Source organism: Loxodonta africana, chromosome 3 (genome assembly GCF_030014295.1).
Source record: "Loxodonta africana isolate mLoxAfr1 chromosome 3, mLoxAfr1.hap2, whole genome shotgun sequence".
Classification (NCBI taxonomy): Eukaryota; Metazoa; Chordata; class Mammalia; order Proboscidea; family Elephantidae; genus Loxodonta; species Loxodonta africana.
This window is the reverse complement of record NC_087344.1, coordinates 164,180,783-164,204,382: the sequence shown is the minus strand read 5'-3', so window position 1 is coordinate 164,204,382 and position 23,600 is coordinate 164,180,783. Positions and strand designations below refer to the sequence as shown.

The window sequence follows — 23,600 nt, the reverse complement described above, 5'->3', positions numbered from 1 at the left end:
TTAAACAGGGAAACCCAAACAAAACCAAACACACACACACACACAGATTGAGATTGATTCTGAGGGATTCCAGAAGAGAGCTGTGAAATGGGCACCAGTGTTGAAATTCCTTTCCAAAAATTTCAGCAATTTGAATTGCAGGATCTGAAGAGGAATCCAATGGGAAGCCCCTCTTGTAAAGCCCTCAAAAGGCTCAGATCCCACCAATGGGAGTTAACATCTTCCTCCTCTGTCCCTCTGCAGCCCCAAAGCCTTTCATGCACCCTCTCCTTAAGCAGCTACCACAGCCACCCAGTTTTAGAGTGGCCCCTCTATGGTCCAAGGTCCCTGGGTGGCTCAATCAGTTTGCACTTGGCTACTAACCTAAAGGTTCGTGGTTTGAACTCACCCAGGAACTCCATGGAAGAAAAGCCTGAAGTCTGCTTCTGTAAAGATTACAGCCTAGAAAACCCTACAGAGCAGTTCTACTCGGTAACACATGGGGTTGAAATAAGTCGAACGGGTCTCTATGGTTCAGTTTGAATCAAGGCTGTCTCCCCATAGAGGCAAGCACTATGCCTGCACCTTTGCAGGCGCCCAGTCAGTGCTGCTGGAGTTGAAAGGCAGGCTGGATCCATGTGCAGACGCTCCTTGCTTACTGCTGCCACAGGCCTGGTTTAAGATGTCGATGCTACAACTCGGGCTCACTGGGCTTGTTCCTTCTACACTGGGGTCTCAGTCCCCTGGGCCTTGGAGCCATCCTGAATAACCTTGATGCCTCTTCTTATGAAATGCTTCTCTCCAGGGTGGAGAAGGCCTTCAGGAATGAGAGTTCCCATGCCAGTCCTCTGCTCTGGAAGCTGGTGAAACTTGTGTTTGGGATGGGGGTGGGGCAGGACAGGTCAGCGCTTCCTGAAAAGGCTTCTTGTTCGCTCCGTCAATAGATTCCCTCAATTCTCTCACCTCCACTGCACCACCCTTGGTCCTAGCCACCATAGTCACTTGCCTGGACATTGTGGTAGCTTCTGCTCTGTTACCCTACAATGTATTCACTACCCAGAAGCCAGAGTGATACTTTTTACTACTATTTAATAATTTATTTTATTTTTGTCCTTGTTGAAAATATACACATCAGAACATACACCAATTCAACAATTTCTACATGTACAATTCAGCAGTACTGACTACATTCTTCAAGTCGTGCAACCATTGTCACCCCCTTTTTCAAATTCTTCCTCCTCCAGGGACATAAACTCACTGCCCTCTAAGCTTCCTATCTAAACTTTCCAGTTGCTGTCGTCAACTGGATCCCCTATAAAAAAAAAGATCCCCTATAGATAGATAAAAAACCCCAGTGCCATCGAGTCGATTCTGACCGACTCATAGCGACCCTATAGCACAGAGTGGAACTTCCCCATAGAGTTTCCAAGGAGCGCCTGGCAGATTCAAACTGCTGACCCTTTGGTTAGCAGCTGTAGCACTTAACCACTACACCACCAGGGTTTCCTATAGATAGATAGCTCTTTAAAAGACCACAATGTTCAAGACAGATATTCTTTACAAACTAAGCTAGACAACTGCAGAGTGAGAGCCCTGGTGATACAGTGATTAAAGCGCTTGGCTGCTAACTGAAAGGTCGATGGTGTGAATCTACCAGCCACTACGCGGGAGAAAGATATGGCAGTCTGCTTCTGTAAAGATTACAGCTATGGAAACTCTATGGAGCAGTTCTACTCTGTCCTACAGGTGGCTATGAGTCAGAATCAACTCAATGGCCATGGGCTTATTGCAGAGGGATACTTTTAAAACATAAACCAGGTTATGGAACTCCTTTGCTCAAAACCCTCCCGTGGCTCCTCATTCCAAGCAGAGGAAAGGACAAAGTCCTTGCGGTGGTCATGAGGGCCCTGCATTAGCTGCCTCCCTCGCTACCTCTCCAGCCTCATCTCCTGGTGCCCTTCCGCTCCTTGCTCGGCCATCAGGACCTTCTTGCTACTCCTGGAGCACACCAAGGCCCTCCTGCCTGATGGCCTTTGCATTTGCTGCCTCCTCTGCCTGGGATGCTCTTCCCTGAGTTACCCACATGCCCCACTCTCTCACTGTCTCCAGGTCTCTAATCAAATAACACCTTAACTCAGTGGCCCTTCCTGACCTCCCAATGTAAAATGCCGATCCTCTCTTCATTCCCTCGTGCATACGCTCAGCACTCTCTGTCATACCACTCCTTAGTTTTCTCTGTGTCACGAACTGCTACCTGACATGATGTATTTACGTTACTTGTTTGACGTCAGATCCCCTCCACTAAAATACAAGCTCAACAAGATTAGAGACTTTCTTCACTGCTGTATTCCTAGTTGTTGAACAAATGGTTGAATGGAAGGAAACTTCATGGGGAGAGAGGCTTATCCATGGCTCCCTTTCTGCTCTTACCTGGCTCCAGGATCTGCAAGGGGAGCATGGCCAAGTAGCCAAGAGCAGCGAAGGACAAGGCTGGGTGTAAACTTCCCTTGCAAGCCAGCCCCAATCCTGCCAAGGCTGAAGTCAGAACTACAGAATGCCCCACTTGGCCACTCTGGGTCAGCCTTGCCCAGAGGTATTCTGTCTGACGTGACAATATAGCTGACATCTGGAGAGCACTCCTGTTGGTTCTCAAGAGGGCCAGGAGATGGTTGGCGTATGAGAAAGCAGAAGTTAGGCAATATTTATTGAGGCTCACCATATATCAGGTCCTGTGCTAGGCACAAAGTGTACAATGATCTCTGGAACAGAGATCCTGCCCTTAAGAAGTTCACGTACTGGGCGGAAGCCACATAAATTTAATGGAATAAATTTAACAGAATGTGGCGAGTGACAAGACAGAGGTATGCAAGGGCTGCACTGAGAGCCTAAGGAGGGTACCTTACTCTTCTGGAGGGCCAGAGAAGGTCTCCTGGGGAGATGCTACAAGGCTGAGTTTTAAAGATGCCAGGAGTTAGCAGATGCAGGAGCAGAGAAAGGGGTATTCCACACAGCAGGAAGAATGTGAGTAAAGGCCTCTTTTCTGACCCTTGTCCCACTGCTCTTTCCACCATCTCTTGTTTGGGTTCAAAGGAAGGGAAATGAGTCTCACTCAATTCATTTTCTCTGTGCCTTACATTGGGTCGATGTGCAGTCATAGTGCCTATGTATTCTCAGAGCCCACCATGCTGTCTGGGATACAGTAGGCACTCATTTAATGTTGAATGAAGGAAAGATACCTTTTTGGGATTCGGGTCTGTGTCCTCTCTTAGGAATCTCAGCAGCAGAGATTCTAGTTAGAAATGCCAACAAAGACACAACTAGAGGTCATTCATTCCCAATAATGGGAAACATCAGGATGATCAGACTCCCTTGGGCAGGGGACACACCACCAGCCAGATGGACCCTGTTAGCCAGTGTCCCAGGCCAAGGCCCTTGGGAGTTGGGAGGAGGGTTGTTGAGTTCTCATAGACAGTGGATGAAGAAGCAATCAGGATTTTGGGAATTGAAGGGTTAACAAAAAATCACTCTGCCTGGTTCCACTTCTGGTACTGAGGGTGTGGGGGAGCCCCATCAAGCACCCCATTATGTGGTGTGCCTGTATTGATTCCCCACCCCAGTCTCTCAGCCTTCTGAGGCAGGCCTCTTGCCAGGATTAGGTTTTAAAGGAAAATGCAAATCACCTCGAGGTTGCTTCGTGCTTAGAAAAAGTAAAAATTGATTCTGTTTTCATTAAAGTGATTTTTGGACACCATCAATAGCTCTCTCACCTCAAGGCAAGGGGTGACGGACAGGCTGCTGGCCTCAATTACATAACTGAGCCAACTGGGCACCAGCTGGCTATCTCATCAGAAGCAACATTTCTCTGGGCCCTTCCCAATTTTCCTTCCCTTAGATGTCCAAGAGCAGCCTTCACCCAGCCAGGCCTGGAGCTGACCTGTAATGGCCCTGGAGAAGGCTTGCTGACAAGGCCTGCCTCCTGCATGTTCATCTCTTCCCCACACTCCTCCCAAGCTTCCCAGATGGACACAGCTCAGGCCATCGAGGTCAATGGCAACGCCAAGCAAAGTCAAACAAAATTACAAAGAAAAATCTACCTTGAAAAAGTAGATGTTACGTGTTGTTGTTGTTGGATGCTCTCTAGTCAATTCTGACTCCTGATGATTCCATGTGACAAAGTAGAACTGCCCCATATGCTTTTCTTGGCTGTAATCTTTATGGAAGCAGGTCGCCAGGTCTTTCTCCTGCAAAGCCCCGGGTGAGTTGGAACCACCAACCTTTCAGTTAGCAGCTGATTATTTAACCATTTGTGCCACCAAAACCAACCCAACCAACCTGTTGCCTGCCGTTGAGTCGATTCCGACTCATAGCAACCCTACAGGACAGAGAAGAACTGCCCCGTAGGCTTTCCAAGGAGCAGCTGGTGATTTGAATTGCCAACCTTTTAGTTAGCAGCTGAGCTCTTAACCGCTGTGCCACCAGGGCTCCTATTTGTGCCACCAGGGCTCCTTAAAAGTCATATAATACATTCCAAAACTAGATAAGTTCGTCTTATTTAATATTGGGAGTTCTGTGTTTTCCTTTCCCTGGGTTAACTGAGATAATTGAGAATTTATTTTATTTTGGCATCAATTATGAGCACAGAAATGAATCCTTGAAGGGTGCATTTGGGAGCTCAACTGTCAAAAGGGCATAAAGGGAAACTGGGATGGGCAACGGGGCCTTCCCTACCACACGGGAGGCTGCAAGGGAAAGCCAGACTGAAGTCTTGTTGGTAATTAGGCTGTTATGATTCTTGTGCGCTTAAGGTATTTTGATATATTAAATAAACGGCAATAATTGGCTCCAGGAGATCCCTCCCTAGAGAACACCTGTGTAACTCATCAGCGAGGTCCTAGGAGTGCAGGCAGAGATGGTAACCTGAGCCAGGAAGAGATTGGCAGATCGGCCAAGGAGCTGAAGACAGTCTCTCCAGACTGGAAATAGGGCTTGGGGGCATGAGTACGAGCCAGGAGTTGTTGGAAACAACTGGAATGGGGCAGAATATTGGCCTTGGTATCCCATGGCCACTTGCGGGGAAAGACTGAAATGCCAGCTTAGAGTAAGAAAAAGATATGCTTCCTTGAATGGCTGAACAAGGCTACAACTAACCAGTGAATGTACTTCAAGACAGAAACAAGGCAGGGGAGAGGGGAGGGTTTCCAAGGGCCAAGTCATTGAGACTTCCAGTATGGGCCAAAAAGGCCATCACACAGACCTGCCAAGTATCATAGGGAATGGATCAGCCACTAAGTGAAATCTGTCCACCCAGGAGGCCTAGGGCTGGGGCAGAAAACACATGGCCAAGGTGGCTGCAGATCTCAAATCTTGGTGGGAAGTGGGGCAGATTGGGTCCACCCTCAAAGAGAGGACAAGCAGGGCTGGAAGGGACTGAGAACAGTATTAGACCAAGCAAATGGAAAAAGCACCCCATTCACACTGATCTATCCATTAAAAAGCATTCTGCCAGGCACCTGCTATGTACAGCCAGGCAACGAGCCTGGTGATGGTGCCAACTGCCAGCTCAGGTCAGAGTCAAAGTAGCCCAAGCCAGCATTCAGTTCCCAGCCACGGTGAAGGGGGGAAAGAGTCTACTTTCCATTACTTATCTGAGGTTAAGGAAGACACTATTGTATTCGTTTCTTAGGGCTGTTGTAACAAAGTACCACAAACTGGGTAGCTTAAAACAACGGAAATTTATTATCTCATAGTTCTGGAGGCTAGAAATTTGAAATCAAGTGCTGGCAGAGCCATGCTTTCTCTAAAGGCTGTATAGGAAAACCCTTCCTTGTCTCTTCCCAGTTTCTAATCTGCCACTTGTCTGTCAGTTTGATGTACTGTGGTGACTTGCATGTAGCTGTGATGCTGGAAGCTATGCCAACAGTATTTCAAATACCAAGAGGGTCACCCATGGTGGACAGTTCCAGCAGAGCTTCTAGACTAAGACACACTAGGAAGAAGGACCTGCAAATCTATTTCTAAAAAAACTGGCCTGTGAAAACCTTATGGATAGCAGCAGAACACTGACACAGTGCTGAAAGATGAGCCCCTCAGGTTGGAAGGTACTCAAAATATGACTAGGGAAGAGATGCCTCTTCAAAGTAGGGTCAACCTTAATGACGTGGATGGAGTAAAGCTTTCGAGACCTTCATTTGCTGATGTGTAGCACGAATCAGAATGAGAAGAAAGAGCTGGAAACGTGGATTAAAAATAATCCAGTAATAATTAGAATGTGGAATGTACAAAGTATGAATCAAGGAAAATTGAAAGTCATCAGAAATGAAATGGAATGCACAAAAATCGACACGCTAGGCATTACTAAGGTGAAGTGGACTCATATTGGCCATTCTGAATCAGACAATTGGACCGCCTACAATGCCAGAGAAGACAAGTTGAAGAGGAACAGCATCATATTTAATGACAAAAAGAACATTTCAAGATCTATCCTGAGGAACTATGCTGTCAGTGATAATATCCATATGCCTACAAGGAAGACCCAGTTAATATGACTATTATTCAAATTTATACACCAACTACAAACCAAAGATGAAAAAATTGAAGATTTTTACCAACTTCTGCAGTCTGAAATTGATCAAACATCCAATCAAGATGCATTGATAATACTGGAGATTGGAATGTGAAAGCTGGAAACAAAGAAGAAGGATCAGTGGCTGGAAAATACTGCCTTGGTGACAGAAATCACCCTGGAGATCGCATGATGGTATTTCGCAAGACCAACAACCTATTCACTGAAAATACCTTTCTTCAACAACATAAATGGTGACTATACACGTGGACCTCACCAGATGGAATACGCAGGAATCCAGTTGATTACGTCTATGGAGAGTCATGATGCAAAAGCTCAATATCAACAGTCGGAACAAGGCCAGAGGCCAACTGCGGATCAGGCCATCAATTGCTCATATGTGAGATCGTGTTGAAGCTGAAGAAAATTAAAACAAGTCCACGAGAGCCAAAGTACAACCTTAAGTACATCCCACCTGAATTTAGAGACCATCTCAAGAATAGATTTAACTCATTGAACACTAATGACTGAAGACCAGAAGAGTTGTGGGATGACTTCCAGGATATCATACGTGAAGAAAGCAAGAGGTCATTAAAAAAACAGGAAAGAAAGAAAAGGTCAAAATGGATGTCAGAAAAGACTCTGAAACTTGCTCTTGAACATATAGTAGCTAAAGCGAAAGAAATGATAAAATGAAAAAGCTGAATGGATTTCAAAAGGTAGCTCAAGAAGACAAAGTAAAGTATTATAATGAAAGGTGCAGAGACCTGGAGATGGAAAACCAAAAGGGAAGAATGCGCTCAGCATTTCTCAAGCTGAAAGAACTGAAGAAAAAATTCAAGCCTTGAGGTGAAATATTGAAGGATTCTAAGTGCAAAATGTGGACTGACACAGGAAGCATCAAAAGAAGATGGAAGGAATACACATAGTTACTGTACCAAAAATAATTGGTTGACGTTCAACCATTTCAGGAGGAAGCATATGATCAAGAACTGATGGTACTGAAGGGAGAAGTACAAGCTTCCCTGAAGACACTGGTGAAAAACAAGGCTCCAAGAATTGACAGAATATCATTTGAGATGTTTCAACAAACATATGCAATGCTGGAAGTGCTCACTCATCTACACCAAGAAATTTGGAAGAGAGCTATCTGGCCAATGGACTGGAAGAAATCCATATACCTGCTCATTTCAAAGAAAGGTGGTCCAACAGAATGTGGAAATCATCAAACAATATCATAAATGTGACACGCAAGTTAAAATTTTGCTAAAAATTCAAAAACGGTTGCAGCAGTACATTGACAGGGAACTGCCAGAAATTCAAGTCAGATTCAGAAGAGAATGTGGAATGAGGGATATCATTGCTGATGTCAGATAGATCTTGGATGAAATCAGAGAATACCAGAAAGATGTTTACCTGTGTTTTATCAAACATGCAAAGGCATTCAACTGTGTGGCTCATAACAAATTATGGATAACATTGTAAAGAATGGGAATTCCAGAACACTTAATTGTGCTCATGAGGAACCCGTATATAGACCAAAAGGCAGTCGTTCAAACAGAACAAGGGGATACTGCCTGGTTTAAAATCAGGAAAGGTGTGCATCTGGGTTGTGTCCTTTCACCATACTTTTTCAATCTGTATGTTGAGCAAATAATCCGAGAAGCTGGACTATATGAAGAAGAACACAGCATCAGGTTTGGAGGAAGACTCATTAATAACCTGTGTTATTTAGATGACACAACCTTGCTTGCTGAAAGTGAAGAGGACTTGAAGCACTTATTGATGAAAATCAAAGACTACAGCCTTCAGTATGGATTACACCTCAACATAAAGAAAACAAACACCCGCACAACTGGACCAATAAGCAACATCATGATAAATGGAGAAAATATTGACGTTGTCAAAGATCTCATTTTACTTGGGTCCACAATCAACACCTATGAAACCAGCAGTCAAGATATCCAACGACGTATTGCACTGGGCAAGTCTGCTGCAAAAGAACTTTTAAAGTGTTAAAAATCAAAGACGTCACTTTGAGGACTAAGGTATGCCTGACCCAAGCCAGGAGTTGATGGTTAAGGTTGTGTGTCAACTTGGCTGGGCCATGATTCTCAGTGGTTTGGCAGTTATGTAATGATGTAGTTTGGTAGTTATATAATGATGTACTCTGGCAGTTATGTAATGATGTAATTTGGCAGTTACATAGTGAAGTTATCCTGCATTTGTGATATAATGTCACCTCCATGATGTGATCTGATGTGATCACCAATCAGTTACAAAGGGAGTTTCCTTGGGGGTGTGGCCTGCATTCAATATATATGGATTTTTTTGGCAAAGCTTGCTGGTTTTTGCTTACTCTGGATCCTACATCTGCATTGCCATCATCTGACCTCTGATTCTTGGGACTTAGGCCAGCAGCCTGCCATCTTACCCTCCAACCTTGATTCTTCAGCCTCCGTAGCCCATGATCCAGCAGCCTGTGGTCTGACCTGCCAATCTTGGGTTGGTCAGCCCCTGCAGCTACATGAGTCAGGAGAAGCCTCCAGCCAGATACCTGACCCAAGGACTTGGAACTTGCCAGCCTATACCACCACATAAGCTATTTCCTTGAGATAAATCTCTCTCTTTTTTCTATATATACCTGACCCTATTGTTGTTGAATCAATTCCAAATCATAGCAACCCTATAGGACAGAGTAGAACTGCCCCATAGGGTTTCCAAGGAGCAGCTGGTGATTTGAACTGCCAATATTTTTGGTTAGCAGTCTATATATAGATACACACATATATATGTACACGTCACTGGTTTTGCTTCTCTAGAGAACCCAGTCTAAAACACCATGGTTATTTCAATTGTCTCATATGCATCTGAAATCTGGACAATGAATAGATGACCTAAGAAGAATCGATGCCTTTGAATTACGGTATTGGTGAAGAATATTGAATATATCATAGACTGCCAGAAGAATGAACAAATCTGTCTCTGAAGGAGTACATCCAGAATGCTCCTTAGAAGCAAGAATGGCGATACTTTGTCTCACATACTTCTAACATGTTAACAGGAGGGACCAGTCCCTGGAGAAAGACATCCTGCTTGGTAGAGAGTCAGTGAAAGGGAAGACCCTCAATGAGAGGGACTGACATAGTGGCTGTAACAATGGGCTCAAGCATAGCAATGACTGTGAGGATGGTGCAGGACTGGGCAGTGTTTCGTTCTGTTGTACATAGGGTTGCTATGAGTCAGAACTGACTCAGTGGCACCTAACAATAACAACAGTTTCTGATGGTTCCTGGAAATCCTTGGTGTTTCTTGGCTTATAGTTGTATCACTCTAATCTCTGCCTCTATCTTCATATGGCTATCTTCCCCCTGTGTGTCTGTCTCTGCTTCTTTTTATAAGGATCCCACTCATACTGTGTTAGGGCTTACCCTACTGCAGTATAACCTTATGTTAACTTAACTACCATATTTTTATGCAAATAACATGTGCCTTCTATGTTTGTTTGCCAACCACGCCCTCCCTTCCCCCCAAATCAGGGTATTTTTGTAAGTGCTGCTATGCCAATATGTAAAAGAAAAAAATTGGCACACTGACACTTACGAAAATATCTCATGGAGGAGGGGAGGGGAGGGGAATGGCACCATTGGCTAGAAAACATAGAAGGCATGAGTTATTTGCATAAAAATGGTAATAGCATCTTTAAACATCCTATTTCCAAACAAGGTCCCATTCACAGGTACTGGAGGTTAAGATTTAACGTAACTTTTGGGGGAACACAATTCATTCCATAACGACTACTAAACATTTCATTTCTTGCTCATTTGCTTCCTCTTTCAGAGGTTAGACATTCTGATGCCTAAGGAAGGGAAAACCAACTTGCTTATTGCAGGTGTGGGGTGAGGGAGCGTATTGCACCCACCATTAAAGGGAAGCATGCCTGCAGAGGACTCCTCTCTCCAACTCAGGTATCATTCCCTTCCTCTTTGTCTTGCCTTTGTGGTGGAGCCTCCTTCTCCACTCCTCCCCCCAACCCCACCCAACCACGAAAGCAAATATGAGGTCAAAACTGTCTACCTCCAAACCTAGACTTGCCCTCCTTGATCTACAGGGAGAATGCCAAAGGAAATCAATGGTCTCCCCAGTGGCAATAAAACACTGGATTTTGCTATGAAAGGCGCCATTAGTTTCTGAGACAGTGTTTAAACAAGCCAGAAGGAAACACTCCATTTATGAAATCTCAGTGTGCCTAGTACAGTCCCTGGGATATAGTACTTATTGGGTTAGTGCTTTCTTGAATAGGTCAACACAGGACATTCTGAGATTCTGATAAGAAAGTAATTCCTGATATAGCCTATAAAATGGATGAACTTTGAAAATATTGTGCTGAGTGAGATGAAGTCTGTTGCAAAAGGACAAAACCTGTATGATTCCAAGCACATAAATACCTAGAACAGGCAAGAGTATAGGGACCAAAGTTTATTAGTGGTTACCAGGGGTGGGTTGGAGGGAAGGAGAAAGGCAGACACAATGTTTAGGGGACAATGAGCCTCCGTTAAGGATGACAGAACAACATGATGAACATAACGCCGCTGAATTGTATGTGTGGATTGTTGAAATGGCAAATGTTGTGTTACGTATGTATTTACCACACACACACACACAAAAAGTTAAAAAACAACAAAGTAATGACCCTGAAGGGGCCCTGATGGCATGGGATGGGAGCAAGTTAGGTGGTAGAGTGAGAAGGGAAAAGGCACTGAAGACAGCCAGATGGTATCTGAAAATCCACTGTAGCACTTATCAACTATGTGACTATGAGAAGCCTCAGCATCCACGTCTTTGAGGTACATATAATTTTTCCTACTTTGCAGGGTTGCTTCGAAGACTTAAAGAGACAAGGGCATATGCAAGGTGCTTAGCACACTGATGACGCATAGTAAAAAAAAAAAATAGTAGGTATCCATATACTGTTAAACTAACAGTAAATGGTAATGGGCAGGTGGTCACTGAGGTTCTCATTGCTCTCCCCTAAAATGATTCCATTTTATCTCTGATGCCCATCAACTTGTTCTGTTTTTCTCCCCACGGCAGTCCGAAGGCATCACGCTGGTGTTATTAGCCCCATCAAGGGGCACTTGAGGGCCCTGGGCAGTCAGATCCAGGAGGGTGACTGGGTGATCCTGGCCATAGATGAGGTCTCCTTCAGGAAGGTAAAGGGATGGCCAGGATCAGCCTGGAAGGAGCAATGGGACCTCCTTCTCCTGACACATGCAGCCAGCCCCCAGCCCATTTTACCCCAAAATATCCTACTCTGCCAAAGGCCCACATTTGCCACCTGAGCCAAGACAGACAAGGTCAAATGAGGAGATACATACTTACCCACCCTGGTGGAGCAGTGATTTAAAAGTGTGGGGGTGGTGGGAGGAGGTAGCAGGATGGCTCTGTCAGTCAGACAAAAGGTAATGGGAATGCCCTCATCAAACCTTGCCTTCATAATGGACCGTCACACCCCTTGTTCTCCCCCTTGTTGTTCCCTCCTCCTCCTGTATGGCAGAATCACAGGTGTAATCACTTTAAAAGGTCCCATGACCTGCTCCAAAACCAAAACCAAACCCACTGCCAACGAGTCAATTTTGACTCATAGCAACCCTATCGGACAGAGTAGAACTGCCTCATTGGGTTTCCAAGGAGTGCTTGGTGGATTCGAACTGCCAGCCTTTTGGTTAGCAGCTGTAGCTCTTAACCATTATGACACCAGGGTTTCCTGCTCAGTCATTCCCAATAAGCACAAGCAGCACTATGGGAAAACCACCACCGCCACTATGGGGCTTCGGCCAAGAAAAAATCAAATCACCAGGACGCCACCAACTGTATTGTCAAAGACCAAATAAAAAGCTTCATGAACTCTCCATCAGCAATATAACACTTCCTGGCCTAAGCAAACATAGACCTAGCATATGAATTGTGAAGGGATTTCGCATTAGCCTCGACGGCTTCCAATGGCTGAAGCAGAAACCCCTAAAAAATACATGTCTCCATAAAGTTGCCTTTATTGGATCTAATTCTGTTCGGGTGAAGACTGCAATCTCCTTCCTGGGCACCCTTCTCGGCCCCATAATACTTTTCTGTGACCTCAGCTGGAGAGAAGACCTCAGAGAGACAGAAGAGACGGAGTCACCCGTGACCTCACTGGGTGCCTCTCCCTCCCTCTGGTAATATTGCTGCTTCTGTATCTGACCACGTGATCCACTCAGACCACCTCACAATTGTGAAGGTATGTGGGGTCATTCAATCACAGACTCGGGCTGAGAAAGCAAGACCAGTCATCCTTCAGTGAGAAAAAAATAATCGGGCACCTAGCATCTTAGAAAACCCAAGTTCCGAGTCACTTAGATAAAGTCTCTTCAGAGCTACTGAACCCTTGAGCATCTGTGGTAGCAGAAAAGAAAAGTAAGGCAAGAGAGAAAACAGCCTGCAAATATACTGCAAAGAAGAAATGCAGGAAGGATGCACAAAACATGCTCTCAGTGTCTTCCGTTAATGGAAACATGTACCCTGCTTACAACACTCATTGAACTTCTCACAGCCCTCTTCCTCCCCACCCACAGAAATGTAAGAATGCAACCAGCACCCACCCCCCTACACACACGCACACACACAAAGAAAGTATGGCTGAAAGAAGAAACGGTGACTGAATTTTCCAAGTTTTAGAAAGTGCCTGCCCCATCCCCAAAAGAAAACTCAATTCATAGCAAGCTACCACTCCCAAACAAATCACTCCTGTGCTTTCCTCTTCTGATGATAGGACTGCCCTTGCTCCCAAAACTTGGGAACGGAACTCCACCCTCCCTCCCCAATTCCAATGCCACACACAAAGCATCATGGCCTTTTGATCTACAGGTTGATGTACAACCTCCACTCTTTCTCTAGTCCACGCATGCAGGCTTACCCCAGTGTGGTCATGGTGACAATGGTATACCAAAAGGAGGCAGGGATGCTCGTGAACTTGCTGGCCGAGGAGCCCTTCTCAGCATAAAACATCACAGTGGCAAAAATGATGATGGCCATGGTGAGGGAGAAGAGCAGGAAGCCAAGTTCAGAGGCACAGCTCTTCAGTGTGTAACCCAGGATCCGCAAGCCCTGGGAGTGGCGGGAGAACTTGAAGATCCTGAAGACGCGAAAGACCCGGAGCGTGACAAAGGCGCCAGACACATCCTCATTGTTGGTCATGACCAGACCGATGTAATACGGCATGATGGCCACCACGTCAATGATGCTCATCACGCTGCGGATGAACCGGTAGCGGCTGGGCGCCGCGAAAAGCCGGAGGAGGTACTCCACCGTGAAGATCATGACGCAGGCAGTGTCCAGGCAAAAGAAGGCCACCGAGTAGCGCTCTCCACATGGCAGCTCCTTGCTCCCTGGAACCGTGCCACACGGCACCGTCTCCACCACGTTGGTGATGACGGAGACGGCAATGAAGAAGCCAGTCACATAGTAGAAGACCAAGGCCAGCGTGCTGGTGTGGGGGTTCTCGAAGGCCCGCCACATGGTCTGGCGGAAGCTGAGCGAGGGCATGGACTCCTGGTTGTTCTCGGAATCGTTGTCGTCCATGAGCCGCTCGGCGTTCTCCCGCTTGCGGTCTTTGTACTCCTCATAGCAGCAGTCTCCGATGATCTCGGGGAGGATGCCATAGAAAGCCAGCTCATCGTCGTAGGCCGAGATGCACTCATACCGCGGGTAGTGTAACTTCCCCGTGCGGTAGAAGTTGAGGACGCAGCGGAACACTTCTGGATCCCGGTCAAAGAAGTACTCCTTGGTGTCCTCATTGAAGAAAAACTCCTTCTCCGTGCTGCCCAGCAGGGTGTCTGGGTAGCGCTCCAGTGTGGTCCGCCAGGTTTGGAACCTCCGCCCACTCACGTTGAGGATGATCAGTTCATCCTGCCGCTTGTTCTTGTCGGCTGGGGCAAGGGGCATGGGGCAGTTGGCCACTGGCATCCACCCAATGGCTGCAGCCCGGGCAAAAGGCAGCCAGGCTGCAACTCCAGCCGCCATGATGACTCCAGCTCTTGGGCCGGCAACTGTTCAGACACTTTGCACACCAGCTTGGAGTTAGTTCAGCGATCCCTGGGAGACGGGAAGAAAGAGCAGGGAAGGAGGTGAGTCCACGACTGGTCCGCAGGTGGGAAATGAGACACAGGAAACAGTCATTGGCAAAAAGTCTCAAAGGTGAATTAATTAAACTGTGAAAAATCACCACCCAAGAAAGAACAAACCCTTGGATCCTTTTCCATCCTTCCTACATGGGGAGAGCACCTAGTGCGGGGCAGTGCATGCAGTGTGGGATCACTAGGTGTTGCTGACTGCTTGACAAATTGTCAAGTTCCGAGAGGGCTCGGGAGCATTTGGAGGGAAAGCCTTTTTAGCAGGAAGATCTGCAAAGACACAGGTAATAATCAGCTCTGAAAGGTTATGGCATTATTACGAATTTAAATTGGGAGAGGGTAAATGAGTTCTCATTAAACGAATTTAAAAGTGGGATAAACATGCTAATTTTTATTTCTCTCTTCACCCACCAGTGCAATCAGGGATAAGGTGTGGATGAAGGTGATCAAGTAAACACATTCTTTCTACTCTACTCCTTACTGGTAAGGAGGAGGCTGGGGCTATCCAAAACAACAACAACAACAAAAACCCATTGCCATCGAGTCAATTCCGACCCATAGTGACCCTATAGGACAGAGGAGAACTGCCCTATAGGGTTTCCAAGGAGTGCCTGGTGGATTTGAACTGCCGACCTTTTGATCATTACGCCACCACGGTTTCGTGGGGCTATCCATTCAAGAAAATTCTGAGATGGAAGGTGACTACAGTAGGCCCAGGCTTGCTGATGCTCTGACCCCAAGTCCCATGGAGAAGGCTATCCTTGCTGTGATGCTACTCTGTGGGACACGCGGCCAGCACTGCTTTACCCAGCAACCTAGTACCCAATGACAACCCTCAGAGCCATGATGGGAAGATGTGGGAGAGGCTGTGCGGCTGGGAAGGGCCCTTCCCTGACTCTGTGGGAGTCTTGGTTTCTAGGTTCACCTGACTTCCATGCACTGTCCCTCTCCAGAGGAAGCCAATCCAGGCTCCCTCCCATCTCCAGATCCTCACCTCCTGTAGCCATCCATCTGCCCACCGCTTGTAACTCCCTCAGGTTATGTAACAATACTTTTCTCCTTCCCATGCCAGCCTCTCTCACCTGACCCCCACTCCACCGTTGGAGATTCCTCTAGAGTTGGGCCACCTTCCCCCTTCACCTCCACGTCTACTAAACCCTTCTCCATCATCCGTGTGCATGGAGGGAATGATGGCATGAAGAAGTATATCTAGCTTTGAGAAATAGAGTTACCTTCCCAAATCTGGCTTTTAAGAGATGATAGTCAAATGACTCTGCAGTCCCCAAATGTACACCATCTGGGGGAAGACATGTGCTGACTCAGAAACACATGTAACAGCAATGGGAACTGGTTTGGGGTTGGCACAGTCTTTTCCACCAATTCTAAACTGATCACCCAGAACAAGTCCTAACTCAGAATTATATGGACCCTCTGAAATACAGCTGGTTGGACCCTAAGTTTAATTAACGAGATAGAGGTGAGTCTTGGAATTTCTTTCTGTTACACAGACTTGTTGAAATGGGATTTGATCTTCATCTCTCACTGTAAACCCCCTCACCTTCTCCTAAGTCCCAACTTCTCTTGGTTTCTCAAATCTCTACTACTGGTCCCTCCTCTTACTCCTGAGCTGCCACTGGGCTTTCCCACCTGGCTGCTTCTGAAACTGGACAGGATTAAATCAAACCTACCTCCTTGCAACAAGCTGTTCTTTACCTCTTGCTCATGACATCCCTGACCCCAGACCTGTCACCTTGGCCATCTTCCTCACTGTCCTACCAAATAATGAGATAATATATCCTATTGCCCTTATTAAGGCTTAGATTTCCTCAGGCCTTCTTTCCACTGGCGTGCTTGTCCCCCATCCATCTCCAGCCTATTTCTCCTGCTCCACTGAAATCCATTCTGCTCAGAGTAAAAACTCACCCATTGCTGTCTAGTTGATTTCAACTCATAGTGACCCCATAGGGTTTCCAAGGCTGTAAATCTCTACAGAAGCAGACTGCCACATCTTTCTCCTGCACAGCCACTGGTGGTTTCGAACTGCCAACCTTTCAGTTAACAGTCGATTGGTTTAACCACTGTGCCATAATCTCCCTAAAAGAAGGTCCTGATTGTGTGCTCCCCTCCCCACCCAGCCTACAAAAGAAAATTCAAACTCCTTGGCCTGGCATTTTAGCATTTCCACAAACGGATTCTGGCTTAAGATTCCAGATTGATGTCCCATGCACATATCTCAGCCTACAGCAACAAGACTACAGACCAGCTCATGTACAGAACCCCTGACGTCTGCCTCTTCACTCTGTCTAGAATATTTTTCCCCTTCACCCCTCCTATCTGAATCCTACCTGTTCATCAAGATGCCACTCTGTATGGATGCCTCCTCCTCTCCCCACTGTGGGATTCGCTCCTTCCTTCGGGCTCTTTGTTTGTCCCTCTTCTCTAGCACCTATCACCCTCTGGCCTAGATTGTTGTCGTCATTGTTAGCTGATGTTGAGTTGGCCGCTGACTCATGGCAACCCATGCCCAACGGAACAAAATGCTGCCTAGTCTTGCACTATCCCCATAATCGGTTGCAGATAGGACCATCGTGATCCATGGGGTTTTCATTGGCTAATTTTCAGACCTTTCTTCCTAGCCTGCCTTAGTCTGAAAGCTCCACTGAAATCTGCTCAGCATCATAGCAACAAACAAGCCTCCAGTGGGTCATGGGTAGTGGCTATGCGTGCAGTGCATTGGCCAGGACTACAGATACTTTATAAATGTCTTATCGACAACAATGGCTAAAAATAATTGAACTTTTACTCTGTGACAAGCAATGTATTCAATGCCTTCCATGGATTTAATCCTCACAGCAACTCCAGGAGGAAGATTCTATCATGTCCCATTTCATAGATAAGGAAAACTAAGGCTTAATGAAATGCAGCAGTTGGCCAACCCAGAAGAACACAGCAGGGATTCCAGCTCAGGCAGTCTGACCCCTGAAGCATTTCACTATACCACTTCTCAAGGTTTCCCTGTAAATGAAAAAATAGCAGATGGTGTTTATTCTGGGCTGACTTTGTGCCAGGGACAGTGCCATTCTTCTGCTTTCCCCGTCCCACACAAACTCTTAAAGAGCAAAGGCCATGATGCCTCAATTTTTATAACTCCCCTGGTGATGCAGTAGTTAAGAGCTTGGCTGCTAACCAAAAGGACAGCAGTTCGAATCCACCAGCTGCTCCTTGGAAACCCTACGGGGCAGCTCTACTCTGTCCCATAAGGTTGCTATGAGTCGACTGCAACGAGTTTTTTTGGTTTAATCCAGGAGGTAGCACAATGCATCACATCCAGCATGTGCTTAAACTGGGAATCCTAGTTTGCTAGACCCATTTGCATTCCATCAATTTTACTCCATGCCTTGCTAATGTATTTCAGGGGTTTTCAAGCATGGTAGTTCTCTCTCCAAACAAACAGTAAACTCTAAAGGCAGATCTGAATCAGATGACTCCAATTCAAGTGTCTCTCCCTTTGACTTCACCGTGACCTCAGTCAAATTTTTCTCATGGAGCTGATCTCTGCCTCAGTTTCCCCATGTGCATGCTAAGAGGAATAACTGCAGGTCCCTCTGCTCCCGTTCAGATGCTACAGAAAACAACAGGAATGACACTGACATCCCCCATAAATGTTACTACTTGGAGAACAGAAAAACAGAGCACAGGCCTGGTTATGTAAACTGATGCAAGAACTAGGGGCTCATTTATCCGCAGTAGGGGGTAATCTACTGATAGGAGGTTTGGGAACACATTCTGTGCATTCTATATCTTTTTTCAAGAAATGTGCCCTGATAGTTCACTAACTACACGTTCTTTAATTTAGGTGACTAGAATTGTTAATCTCTCAGCATTAAGTGGCAAGGGAAGTTTGGAAAGCAAGCCTACAATTTAAAAACTAGTCATGGGTAACTCCAATTCAGATTTAATTAACATTTACGGAGCAATGAAAATGCTCTGGGCACTGATCTAGGCACTTGTCCAGACCGCATGTCATCAAATCCCTGCAAAATCTTATGACGCAGGTATTTTCGCCTACAGGTTTCAGATAAAGAGACTGACTGAGACTCAGCCACTTTCCTTCAAAGTGACTAAATTCCATGGATATAGGACTCGGCTGTGATTCAAATGGAGTCCCTGGGTGGGACAAATGCTTAAGTGCCCAACTACTAAACAAAACGTTGGTGGTTCAAACACACCCAGGGCACTTTGGAAGACAGGCCTAATGATCTGTTTCTGAAAGGTCATAGCCTTAAAAACTCTTCTCTGTCTACATGGGGCTGCCATGAATCGGAACTGACTCGACAGCAACTGTAGCTGGTATGATTCCAATAGATAATTGATCAGCTCACTGCCAAATGGCTTCCCTGACCTAGTATAGCTAACGGTTGATGCTCCTGACAGAGAAAACAAGATGCAGAAACTCCTCTTCCCCAGATGGCAAGGTGCACTAGGCAAGGAGTCAGGAGAATTGTAGTCTCAGTGCTATCCCAAACCTGTCACTCCCAGGGCCTCTGTGTCCTCATCTGTAAAATGACAGAACTGTAGTTTTGGATGCCAGAAAACAACAGGAATGAGACTTACTTGTGGAAAGAGCCCTTGGGCTCAAATTATCCTTGAGTTTACGGGATCCAGGATATCCAAAATATAGCCCTAGCCTAGTCCTTTCTCCTTGACAGTCGCCCATGCAAAGTGGGAAGAGAGCATCTGCGTTTGTTGCCGTGCGGACGGTGTGAGCTGAGCCTCATCTTAGCAAAGTGAGTTCTGAGAATTCCTGATGAGGCTCGTGCCCAGAACAGGGTACACAACCCGCGTCACTCAGAACCCACAGCAACTGGAAGCCTGGTCCACTCACAGAACCCCTGGCCACCCTCCTGGAGAGTAAAGAGGGCTCCCGGGCCCTTGACCTCTGAACCTTGATGTAGTTCGCTGCTGTTGAGTCGGCCCCAACTCATGGTGACCCTGTGCACAGTGGGATGGGACCACTGGGATCCACAGGGTTTTCATTGGTTGATTTTTGGACGTAGATTGCCAGGCCTTTCTTACTAGTCTGTCATGGCCTGGAAGCTCTACTGAAGCCTGTTCAGCATCCAGCAACACACATCCTTCACTGAGGGATAGGTGTTAGCTGTGCTTGAGGTGCAATGGCCGGGAATCAAACCCAGGTCTCCAACATGGAAGACAAGAATTCTACCACTGACCCACCACTGCCCTCTCTGACACTTAATATCCTTTATCCCAGACTGGGGCTCAGACAGTCAGGACCTTGAGGGACTTTGAGTAGCAAAGAGAAAGAGACCCCTGAGCCAGGAGACATCCCGAAGAACCTTGCTTGGGCCAGACACGTAACTCTGCACCCTGAAAGTCCACCCCCTTTACCCTTCCACTCTCCTGGTGCTGCTCCCCTCTGACTCCCAAGCTTCAAAGGCTACTGCTGCCCCTGTCAAGCTGAACACATTACCTGACTCTCCACCCCACGCCAATCCTCTCTTCTCCAGGGGCCACAAGTATTTTACAAACTGCTTTCAGATGAATAATTGAGAGCTCAGGGGAAGGAAAAAATAGCCCCTCTCTATCACAGAAGCCTCTGGTCCCAAGGCCAAACTGTTACCCCATGCATTAATTCAGGACAATCTTCCCAAAGAAGGCCAGTCAAGCACCAGGCTGTCACCCGAGACTCAGGCCTTGCTAGAAAGTACAAAAAGGAGCAACTGCCCCATTGGCTACTCTGTGTGTATACTGTGGGGAGAGGCAGTGGGGGAGAAAAGGGTTTGGGGTCCGGGGATAAGGAAGGGGAGAAAAAGTGTCCTGCCAGATAAAATGACCAAGGTCATGCCAGCATACCCTCCACACAGCCCTGCAGGCATGACCCGGTTCGAGTAGGGCTTCTCCAGCAGTTCACATGGCAGTGCTTGCCCCCGACGAGCACCAACACCTCCTGGAGCCGGCCTGGGTATAAATTCCTGCAACAGGCACAACAGTGCGGCCCCATTTCCAGCCAATGGCACTGCACATGCCTCAAATGCCAAGGTTTTACTAGGACGTGGACGCCTTACAAATGAAAAATCAGAAGCTATTTTTGTTTTTGGCAGAAGAGTTTGACAGTGGGAAAGATGTAGGGGGAGACTGGGGAAGAGGCATTTAAAACAGGTGAGTTCTGAAATGATAAAGGGGAAAAACACTGGGAAAGGAAAACATTCCTCCCCTGCTGAAAAAGTCAGCTGCTCCATGAAACAGAGCGACCAGGCAGCCTGTCCTGAGGTTCAACACCTAGCCTGAGCATAGGCTCTAGACAGCAAAGCACCACGCCACAAGCAATTGCCCTTCAATGACCTCAGCAAACTGATGGGGGTAGAGAGTCTCCAGAAACTTTAACTTTCCACAATTTTATATTACATCCTTTAGCCCAGAATGGGGTCAGTCTAGGGGCAGGGGAGGGCCAGGATGATTCAGGGGGCTTTCTCCTGTCCACAGGGTTTGCATAAACAGGCATGAAACTGCAGGGTGAACCAGGCCCAGGATCTTGATGCACAGGCCTGGGACACACACAGAGACCTTCTTCTCCCACAGTGCCACTCCCAGGCTGGCCAGGGCACTTTTCTGAACTCTTTTTCTGCAGCTTCCTCAACAGCAAAAGAGAACACACTACTAATCTCTCTTCCCCTGGGGGTCCCTTGTGTATGTACTTGCATTTTGTTGCATTCAAGTAGCCAGACATGGAAAATCAAACACATCAAGGGAGAAATGCACACTTGCTTTGCATGGAATTCGTGCACGCCCAGCGCCCTTTCTGCAGACATTAAACATCCAGGTGCCCTTTAAGTAAAGGTAATCTGTCTAAAAGGCATAAATTTAACCATTAGGTACATTCATGCAAAATACCAACGTGCACCACATAGCAACGCATCCCCGGTCTTAGGAACAGATCACATTGTGCCTAGGACCACGGGAAAGTTCAGACGCCCTCTCCTAAGAAATACGGCGGAGCTGTCCTTTTGCTATAAGATTTCAGATCCGGAACCTCAGCCTGTTGCTAACATATCAGGGCTGCCCGGGATAAAAGCTGAACATCTTGGACTTGATTCATGTGTCAACACCAAGCAAGCACAGGAATTTAGATGATTCCAGGTAACTTCTCTGCTCAGTCCTCTCCGCCCCCCACCTCCAATGTAAACACGTCGCAAAGTGAGTCTTCCGAACCCCTCTCCCCCAGGCCGCGTCGGCCTCCGGTGTCATTTAGAGACCTTTCCCAGAGCTCGCGGGGTAGAAGCGGTGTCGGGCAGGACCAGAGGTGCCGGCTTCCAGCCTCTGGTAGGCATACCGCCGGCTCGCCGGGCTGGAGAACTTTGCGAAGCGCCCCAAACCGCTCTCTGCTTCCACCCTCAGCCATTTCTCTTCTCTCCTCACAAAGAGCGGGGAACGGAGCAAGCCGTCGCCACCTGCCGCCAGATCCCGGGGCGCTGCCTCTGGCACCCCAGAGGGAAGGCAGGCCAATGGAATGAGGGCAGAGGTTCACACCCCCACCCCCAAACCTCACACCGCCTTACTGTCCGGAGGTGTCTCCAGAGCCTGAGGGAATAGACGCCCCCGGGCCGACTGCCTGCTCCCCAAAGCCGCCGGCCCCACCCCCAATTCTTCCCGAGCCCCAGCGCCCACCCACCCAGGCGCGGGGGTGGGAGGGTGCCGCGTGGGCAGCTGGAGCAACAGGCGTGGGAGCAGCGCTCCTCGCACTTCCTGGTTCCAAAAGGCTTGGTCGGGTCCCTCTTACCTTCTGCAGAGAAAGCCCCGGGCCCCGCGCCCGGCGCGCACGAGGAAGCTGCGTCCGGGAGCCCGGGGCCGCGGAGGCGCCTAGCGTCCAGCAGTGCGGGGAAGCGCCAAGCAGCCGCCGCTCGCGCGACTCCTCGCCAGCGAAGTCTCGCTTGCTCCCTCCCTCGCTCGGTCCGTTCGTGCGTCCGTCCGTCCGTGGATCCCTCCCTCCCCCGCTGCCGCCGCTCCAGCCCTGGCTCAGCGCGTTCCCTCCCCGCTTCGCCGCTTCGCTCGCGGGCTCGCAGGCTCCCTCGCTCGCTCCCAGCCCCCGCCACTGCCGGCGCCGCGCGGAGCGGAGCCCGGCGGGCCACCGGCTGCCTGGCGAGGTCCTTCTCCCGAGGGGGGAGGTGGTGGGGGCGCGGCGCGGGCGGGGCGGAGAGGAGAGTCCGGGGGAGGCGGTGAGGCTGCGCCCTCGGCTCCCTACGGATCCCCGCCGCCGAGCAGCCCCGGGCCGGGCACCAGAGAGCGGAGCCGCCAGGCAGCAGAGGGAGAGATAAGGAGGACCCTGAGCCTAGCCGCGGGAGGGTGCCCAGGGCGAGGGCGTGCGAGGGGGAGTGACTCTGCGCTCGAGGGTGTGTGTGTGTGTGTGTGTGTGTGTGTGTGTGTGTGTGTAGCGGGGCGCGCGCGTGAGCGGGGGGTGGGGGGTGGAGAGACGAAGGAGAGGTTGGTGTGTCTCCCCGGCCGAGTGGAGGAATCCTGGGATGTGCCTGGAGGTGGCAGAGTGTGCCGACGCGGGTGTGAGCGCGTGTGCTGGCGAGGGTGGGCACCGAGTTGAGCGTGGCAAGGTGAGCTTGGCTTGGGGGTGGGGGCGGAGTGGGGTGTATGGCGTGAGCGAGAGCTCGGAGGCGTGTGTGGCTGGGGACCGGGAGAGAGGTGACAAGGGAGCTTCGGCGTGTGCGCGCGTGGGGTATGTGTGGACCTAGCTGATGCTCTTTCTCACTGACTGTCCATGCGGCACCAGCTCCTGCTTTCGACCGAGCCCGGCTACCTGCGGAGGTGGAACCGGCCTCCGCGCTCGCTTCCCGGCTCGACCCGGCTCAGCTCCATGTGCCCGG

General features: G+C 48.3%; 1 protein-coding gene across 1 annotated transcript in view; it reads right to left on the bottom strand.

The window, feature by feature from the left end:
* The window catches only part of KCND3 (potassium voltage-gated channel subfamily D member 3), a 282,762-nt gene extending 260,053 nt beyond the window's left edge, over positions 1-22,709 (bottom strand). The window contains exons 1-2 of the mRNA XM_003409579.3: positions 22,508-22,709; positions 13,494-14,671 (exon numbers count right to left, since the gene is read on the bottom strand). Coding sequence (XP_003409627.1) covers positions 13,494-14,599 — 1,106 coding nt within the window. The 5' untranslated portion in view covers positions 14,600-14,671; positions 22,508-22,709. The remainder of the gene's footprint in view (positions 1-13,493; positions 14,672-22,507) is intronic.
* Positions 22,710-23,600: the final 891 nt, after the last annotated feature.